Consider the following 9242-nt stretch of genomic DNA (forward strand, 5'->3'; position numbering starts at 1 on the left):
CTCTTGAGACTGCACTGGTATTTTTTGTCTAATCATATATGGATTGAATTCTGAGAACTATTCCTGCCCACTACAGTAACATATTTGTTCACACAGCAGAAACTTCAAGAACACCACGGATTTCCTGCTAAAATGTCTTCAAGAATTACCAGGACAGATTTCCAAAGAAAGACAACTGCTCAGTCTCTGTCTTGTTGCACAGACAGTGACATTTACAATGACAGCACATTGCTATTGTGTGAATGTCCCTTCTGTAACAGAGTGCTCCAAACATCTCTGCTCAAGTACCTAACTGAGCACACTCTGTGTCCATGGCAGATGCAGATGCTGGAGCCCTCAGAGATATCAATTGTTCCCCTGCTGTCAGAGTCTCTGTTTATTCTCTCTACAGGGAATCTTTAAGGGCTGCCTACTCCATTACTTATAATTTGGGTTAATTAATCTTCAAATGCACCTCTGATTAATTAAATTCTTGGCACGTAAGACTTCTTCCTTATACTTAATTGAAAAGTTAAACAGCTGTAAGCTACACTGGGCTTTTCCTTATTCTGAATAATATTTCAAGCCATTTATTTTAGGGCCTTACCCACAAATGTGCATGTATTTAAGCTGTAAGTCTTTTAATGTTTTCTGATACTAGAAAACTACTTACATGGAAAAACCCAAACAAATACAAATAACAGGCTAATCAAAGTTACACAGTTTTAACAAAACCACACTAGTGGCATGTTTTAAAGGCCCTTCTGTTTAGGAGCTTCACTCTTTACAGCCACTTGAAAAAATGAACTTGATGCCACTGGAATCCAGCTATCATTTCATTCTGCTGGAGAATAAATTATGGCTGATACTTGCTAGCTTCTAAGATACAGAAAAGTCTTTTTAAAGTTACAAAATATAATTACAGAGAAGGAGTATCACAATTTATCTATTCCCTCCAATCCTTTACAAAATCATTAATTTCCAGATCTCTTTACAAGCAAATAAAGCATTACTTAACCAACCAAAGAAAAATCCAATCAATATAATTGATATTGGGAATTGGGAAGCTTTGCACTGTATGTACACCAAAGGAAGGATCTGAGGCAAGATATCCATACTGGCAGCATCACAGGGGTTTTTGACTCTGTGGTTGAAGAGGAGACTTTGAGACAAGAGCAAACCAATTAACTACCAGCTTCTCCGGGGCCTCTACTCCTCCCAGAGTTTCAGCAAAGGGAAGCAATAACAGACCTGAGAGAGACTTAGATCAATTTTACCCAGGCTGTGCAGAATGCCAGATACAGCAAACTGGTGTCCAAAGACTCTTGAACAAAAGCCTAGGAATTAAATCTCAAGGAAGTCTAGGGCTTAAGAAAGTAGAACATAGCACAAGGATCTTTGAAGGTAGTGAACAATTCCTGACGCCTTGCTTCAAATTTGCTGTTTCTGTTCAAATAATGTGTTAGATATTCTGGAAACATAACACCTTTTTAATGGAGCTCATCGCAGGAATCCTAAATTAAGGCACCCAATTCATTAACTTTTGAAAATATTAGTCAAGTAAAATTGAACCATTTTGAACACACCACCTGGAGTCTGAGGCCCTTATTTATTCTCCACAACTCTTACAATGGTTTCATTGACCTTGACTTCTTCCTGATCATATATCACATTATATAACCATGACTCTAAATTATTTCTTTAGTTTGTAAAATAAGCAAAAAAACCCCTAAATTTTCACTATCTGTATTCCACTGACAAGCACAGCAGCCTAACAAAGTAACGTGCAACAGTGACTTCAAGGTGAAGTGTCACATCAAGGGCTAATGACTTAATAATATTGTAAAACAGATGGTATAATATGAGTTTATGAATAAAGGCTATATTTATATTCTACTCACATATAATTACTATTTATAACAAATTTTAATATTACCTGATTTTTTGTAGTTAAATTATGTCTGAAATTACTAATGTCATCATAATTTCTAGACAGACCAGTTACATTGAAAATCTTTCAAGAACTTCATAAACCCTCTTCTTGTTCAGTGATTAGAATTCTGAACAATTTTTTAAAAGTCAACATTCTTGTGCACCTCTGCAAGTATGTTGATTCTAAGGATGGATCCTTATTCACACCTCCCTCAGGAAAAAAATATGTATTAATTAACTTGCAACATAAATAAATCTTTACAATGAGCTAAACTAAAATTTTTATTCTAATTTCAAACAATATTAACTGGAACTAGTAATCAAAAATGGAAAATATCCATTCTGAAGATCTGTACTTTTCCATAGAGTTCTGTAGAGACACCAAGAAGATCAATCTTTGATGTTGTCTTTCTCCTACATTAAGGTGACATTTTCCATTATTTAATTATACTAAATATGATGCTACTTGGAACATAAACAAACAATGACACTTTTCTCCCTAGGGATGGTCCTAATGATAAAACAGACATTCTTCATTATAAACTTGGGCTTCTACAGCCAAGACTCAGCTTAAATACAGAGACTGAGACAACAAAGCATTCAGTGCTTCATTCCAGACATGCTGGTTATTCCTCACTGATTTCAAATAAGTTTACTCCTATGCTTGAAAATGAATGCGCAGTATCTTACAAGAAGCAGATATCATTTAACATTCAGGCTTCTATATCACACATTCTTTTAACAACAGCACCAAAGAGGGGAACTGGATCCTGTCAAAATTCAAATTGTGTAGTGCACTGCATCTGCATTCTTTTCTGTAACCTAGATTGCCTCAGACAACTACCAATCATTCCTAGAAGAATGTAAATATGGAATAGTCTCAGCCATTTCCATAATCTCCACAATGAAAACCTATCACTAACTGAGCTTTTTGCCTTTTTCATGATGCTGCACTCTCCTGCACCAAGGGGAGCAGCGGGGGTGTTCACCAAAGCACAGGAACTCTTTCAGAGTCAAGGCAAAGGCTGTAAGAAACAGAAGGGAATATTAGTGAGAAGAACTATTAGAATTGATAGAATCTCCTGTTGGGGGTTTTGTTGTTGTTTTTTTCTTTTTCATATGTTTATTTATTTGCCTGCTATCTTCTCCTTGCAGCAGAAAAACGCAATAATCAGTCTAACAAGAAATTATGTTCTACCTGTGTAACTCCCCTTAATAATATGATTTAGCACTTCTCTATTGTAAAAGGACTCAGGTTGCACATATTGGGATTTCAGTAAATATTCATAAAAATTTACTATTTTTAAACTACTCCCAATTCAGCTGTCAGATTCTTCTTGACCACCTTTGCAGATGTTAGTCCCTGCTGCACTCTACCTGTACTAGCAGAGTTATGATGGTGGGTTTTGTATCCAAATACTGTCCCTCCAGCAAGAGGATTAAAAACATCCTACTCATCTCGTTTAGGCTCCTACATATTAGATTACAACACTGCACACACACAGGAAAGGGTCTGAATCAGCAGTTCAGGACTCCAGCCGCTTCTTCCAGCACTGAGTCCAGAACTACTGCCCCAAGTAAACCTCAGCATAAAATTACAAACTCCACACAAAGCAGGTTTCTGTCTCCTCCATCTCCCACTGCAAGCCTGTGGAATAGCTTCCTTCTCTCTAATTGCCTGGTTTATGCTTAGCCACTTAATAACTATTTATTCTTAACCCATCGTGAGACATTGGTATTTTCATGGTAGCTCTGCTTCCATGTATCACAGAATAGGACATACACTTTGGTGGGGGGGAAAGCAGGAGAAAATTGGAGTGACAGATGCTCCCTAAAGAAATAAAACATTGCTGTTACCTTTTTCATTTTCTTTCAGTAGGATTCAGGTGGATTATCTCCACAAACAAAAGGATGAGCATTTTAACCCTTGTTTATTAAATTATATCTTTGTTTCCACTTACAATATGGATTCACACATAAAAGAGCTTATGAATCTCATTGGTTAAACACAATTTTTAAAGTTTTTAAAAATAAGCAAATAAAAATAGATTAAAAAGCACCCTCTGACTACCAACGGACTTGATTTATATGTTTCCTTTAGGTATTTTTGAGATTTCCAGTGATACAGTATTGGAATATGCTTTTGGTTTATGTATTGTGAATATACACAAATATTGCATTGATTTGAGTAACAGCAACATATTTTCTCTTCAAGATTTTCTTAATGCATTATTTGACAAAGATTGTGCAGAAATAAGAAAAATGAGCGTGACAAAGTACCTTTAAGCACTTCTCTAAGTGCATCAGAAAATAGTATTTCATCCATAAGCATAAAATCTATCCATACAGATAATGCCTAATGCTATTAAAGTTCTTAAAGAAAATGAGACATATCATGTCACCTATTAATAAGAATATACCAAAGACATACTTTTAAATGCTCAAGTAATTCACACATCTCCCTAAAATTTGAAAAAAAAGTTTGCCTTATTTTTCTTTAACACTTTTAGTCAATTAAATCTTCACACAGCATTGCATTGCAGCAACATGATGTCAAGTTAGAAATGTTATGAAATGCAATGCTTGTGGTATGTATTAGTGTGGAGCCACTAGAATATTTTGCTGTACCTCAAAAAGCACAGAATCGCACCATGAAACAGGACAATATAGAGCTGATCTAACTCCAACTGAAGACTAAGTAGGAGTCAAATCAGGTCCTTGCAGATGTACTTTTAAAGCACACAAATACATATAGCTTCCCCTTAATATGCCAGCAAACAAAACACTTCCAAGAAGACAAACGAAATATTAAATAGAACACTGTCATAATTACAGTTTCCATAATTAAACTTCTCAAAAGATGTAACACACAACTGTATCCACTGCTGCACACAAACAGGAGTGGCATTTGGGGAGAATAAAAAAGGTATTGTACACTTTATGTAACTTACATAATCAGAATCAAACCACGAAAAACATTGAAAAAACATCTGATTAAATGTAATAAAACTTATCTGCATGATAACATATTTTTGTCTAAAACTTAATTTGATTTTTTTCTTTACAATCAGGATGAACAGATTCATCAAACTGTGTTCTATCTGCAAGGAATAGTAAGATCTGGAATTAATGACAGAAAGCTTACTAGTCCCACATTATGTTTCTTCAATTGATACATTTTCTTGACACTGTCTTTACTGTAGGGAAAAGCAAAGTATTAAAAGCCCCACATTCTACAATTCATGTAAGGCCCATTTTTGTTACCACTGTTGACATGAAAATATTTTTATTTGCAAACTATCTATGTTTAAATAAAATGACCTATCATGCCTTCTCTGATGCATTACTTTGCTTCACTAGGGACAGGTAAGTACAGTGAAAGAAAACTGTATGACCACTACTGCCTTAATATTACTCCTGGTTCTTATCAGATAAGAAATTCTCAGTGTACAAATTTGTGATTGACATCTTCCTCTCAGAAGATCTGACAATACTTCCTCCTTACGATTTGTCCTGATGATGACACACGTCCCGCTGCTCCCATCGAGCTAACAGTGGGCTCTTGCCCGCCCACAAGTGACTGGGTATTGCAGTGCCATACGCCTGTCGGTGCCCTACTCACCCACATTACACCACTATACTTTAATACATTTTTCATAACATGCCAGAAAAATCAGTTCAGCACACAATCAGCTAGCACAAAAGGAGTGAGAATCAGTGAGGGGAAACGCAGAGTTTAAGGAAAAATGACCATATTTGAACAGCACTACCTCTGGCGCTCACTAATCTATTGGACCTGCGGTTCCTTGTTCCCATTTTCTCGGTACACCTGTCAGCAGCAGCAGCAGGGGCAGGGAATTCGGACCCGGCTCTGCACAGCCTGGGGCGGGAGCACACTGCGCTACACCGGCGGCAACACTCGGGCTGTCACGCAAGTGGAGCCCCCGCCGGAGCCGCTCCCGCGCCCTCAGCCCGCGCTGCCATTGCCGCTGTGCCGGTCCGGCAGCGCCGTGCCCGCGGGAACGGAGCCTGCTCCAGCCGCGTCCTCCGCCGGGCCGGGCGCGGACAGCTCCGCCGGCACCGCCAACGCCTCCCGGCGTTTCCATGCGGCTGGCGACGAATCCGCCGGGAACTTTGTGCCCCGGCGATGCCGGCCGGGAGCCGCAGGCCGGTTCTGGGCACGGCGCCCCTCATGTCCGCGGGGACCCCCCGCCGCCGCGGCCCGCGCTCGGCCCGGCCCGGCCCGCAGTGCCCGCGGCCCCGTTTGTGCCTACTCACCACAGCTTCCTCTTTAAGGGCATCAGACTGCCCCTGTTGGAGGCGGTCACCCCTATGGCCATCTGCAAGACAGTCAGGTATTTCTGATACTTCATTTTGCCGTCGCCCCCCCTGTCCCTGCCTCGTCCCCGCCGCCGCCACCGACAGAGTCTCTCCAGCCGCTGCATGCAATCATCAAATTTTTATTTCCAGGCATCTGCCGTCCCTGCGTCGCGCTTCTTCCCCTCCTCCTCCTCCTCCTCCTGCCGCGCTCCCTCTCTCTCTGCCCCCCCGGCTCACGCTCTCCTCCTCCTCCTGCCGCACTCCCTCTATCTCTGCCCCCAGCTGACGCTCTCCTCCTCCGCCTCCCGCCGCGCTCCCGCTATCCCCGCTCCAGCTGACGCTCTCCTCCGCCTCCCGCCGCGCTCTGCCCTCCCCCGGGCCCGCGCTCCTCTCCTCCTCCCGCTGTCGCACTCCTTTCCTCGCAGCCCCCCGCGCTTTTCCCCACCGACCCACTGCCGCGCCTCCCTCTCCCCCGCCGCGCTCCCACCGCGCCGCGCTCCCCACCCCCGACCAGGCCCCCCGCTTCGCCTTCTCCTCACCTGGGCTATCTCTGGGCGGCCGCCGCCTCCCCTCGCCCCCGGGGCGAGCAGGCCTTCCCCACCATCCGTGCCCGCCACCGGGGCGCTCCCGGCCCGCTGCCCTCCCCAATTACCTGGGGTATCCCGCCCCCGCCCATGAGGCGCAGCGGCCGCGCTGCCCTCCCGCCATCAGAGGCGCGCCATGGCCGCAGCGCTGCCCGTGCCTCGCGGCCTCGCCTCTAATCCCATTAGCGCCTAGAGGAGCCCCATGTTATTTTAATCGCCCTCCCGGCTAACGGTGTCGGTTGTAGGGTCCCAGTAACCGAGCAGCGGGGCAAACGCCTCACCGCCTGCCGGGGCGGCCCCGTGAGGGGAAGGTCAGCGGGAGGGTGGGGTGAGGCGAGGCGAGGCGAGGCTAGGTACGGGTGAGCTGAGGGCGAGGGCGGCGGCCGCGTGAGGCGGAGGGGGCTGCGCGTCCCGCCAAACCTCCCTCAGCGAGGGCGGCTGAACCGGGGCAGCTCCCGCCACGGGAGCTACCCCGAGCACCTGCACGGGCAGTCGCACCTAAAAACCCTGGGGAGGCCACAGCGAACAGGAAGGCAGACCCTTTTTAATTTTTAAAATTTCCATATGAGGAAAGCAACTGAAGTGTGTTTGAGAATTATATGGTGATAAAGCCAAACTAGAAGTGTTAAATGATTTTAGAGGGGTGCCCACCTTCTGGGTGCTTAAGCACAAAGAGCTAAACACGTGGCTGTGTCGTGGCCTCAGGTGTGCCACAGTTGTCGTGGCTTTAATCTGTTCTGTGCCTTCCTCCTCAAGCTCAGCACTAACTGCAGCACAACAGTGGTGTCTGAGGAGTGCATTTGGAATAAGTTCTAACACCTGGTACAGGAGACCCTTAGTGCAAACATCCCTGAAGGGAAGGGTAGCACCTAGCTGGACACACTGATCAATGGCAGTGGGAAACACTTTAGCCTGGGATACCCTGTTTAAGCATATAGATAGATATTTTGCAGAGTGCAGAACAAATCCATGCTGAAGTAACAAATTTTCATTAAGTTGCAATAACGTGAACAGTATGAGTTGTAATCCTTACCCCAGATCTGAGGTCCTAAAGTGGCACTGTCAGCTGGGAAGAAATAATGTGAATAACATTGTTACTTTATGGCTCAGAGATGAGCGTTTCAGTGATTTTTTTGTGTGTGAATGTGTAATATATACCTCCACACTACAGTAGGCTGCATTCTGCCTAGGCCTTTTCACTGCACAGGAAGCAGAGAAGATAAATGCAATACTTAACAAGCACAACAGATTTTAATTAGAAGCACAATAGTTGCATTACTGTAGTTAATGAGTTCGATGGCCTTACATTTTCAGCCAAGAAATCTGAGGTGCACAAATGTCTGTATCACAAATGCTTTAAAAAATTCAAATGGCAGCTTGATGTCCAGTGTGAACGTGTACAGCTCCAGCTCTCAGGATACTGTTAATGGGTACTTGGACTTTGAAGAGCTCAGGCATTACAAGCAATGAGGGATAGCTAACTTGAAATGATTAGGAAGATTAAGGGGGGTGGCATTAATTGTTGTACTTAAACAATGCTCTTAGTATACTAACTGGGAAGTATATATCTTATATACACAGTATATCAAATTAGTTTGAAAACCTGTAGAGATCTTGCTTTGCCTTAAAACCAAGAACCCTAAAACAAACCTGTGGCTTTCTCCTTCTTTGTATCTAGTCATCATTAGCTGGCTAAAAAAACTCTTGTTGCCCACACATAAGAGACTAAGTGTGGGCTGGGTTTTGATCTCGACAACATTAACACAATGATAGTGACATTGTAACTGAAGCAGTCAATTACATTTGTGCAGTACTATTAAGAAAATAATACACATCTTAAAATGGTAAGAAGGGCTGACTAAAATAATGATAAGATTGTATTAGTTTAAACATTGAGTGTTATTTGTTATTATTAAGTATTAGCATGTAACATCTGTTAGTTATAAAAATACATCTCACATAGAAATTCTTCCCAAAAAAAATCTAGTGTTAATCTGGTTGTAGTGGTGAAAATTTTGTAGATTTTCAGAGAATCTAAAGATAGGGGAAGTGAAGTTTATTTGAAAGCTGATAAGAAGAAGCAGGTAAGCTGTCAGAGGTTTTTACTTTGTAAAGGAACTGCGTATTAGAGAAGCTCAAAATTTTGGTTTTTCATTTTCACATTGGCAAGTTTGGGACATCTATTTGTTTTAAGCATTTATCTACAAATGAGTTAAGAAATGTGAAAACAGTAACTTGCATAAAGACTTAGAGTAGAGCTTGGGTATATATTCAAAACTTCTTTAGAAATCTCTGATGTGATTCCTGTTCCTCATTCAATAGGGATTCCTAAATCTATTTTAAATTTGCTGAATAATGACAGCTATTCCAAATTTAGCTCTAAAGTTTTCAGCTATTATAGTCTATCCATCTGATATTAACAAATTA

General features: G+C 42.4%; 1 protein-coding gene across 5 annotated transcripts in view; it reads right to left on the reverse strand.

Moving 5' to 3' along the window:
* TJP1 (tight junction protein 1) overlaps positions 1-6371 on the reverse strand; it is a 156961-nt gene extending 150590 nt beyond the window's left edge. For 3 of the 5 annotated variants that reach the window (XM_059858199.1, XM_059858197.1, XM_059858195.1), the window contains exon 1: positions 6190-6325. In XM_059858199.1, the coding sequence (XP_059714182.1) occupies positions 6190-6284 (95 nt within the window). In that variant the 5' untranslated portion in view covers positions 6285-6325. Of the gene's footprint in view, positions 1-6189 lie in introns of all 5 variants that reach the window. The other 2 variants (XM_059858196.1, XM_059858194.1) reach the window with 1 other exon arrangement.
* Positions 6372-9242: the final 2871 nt, after the last annotated feature.

This window comes from Haemorhous mexicanus, chromosome 13 (genome assembly GCF_027477595.1).
Source record: "Haemorhous mexicanus isolate bHaeMex1 chromosome 13, bHaeMex1.pri, whole genome shotgun sequence".
Taxonomy (NCBI): Eukaryota; Metazoa; Chordata; class Aves; order Passeriformes; family Fringillidae; genus Haemorhous; species Haemorhous mexicanus.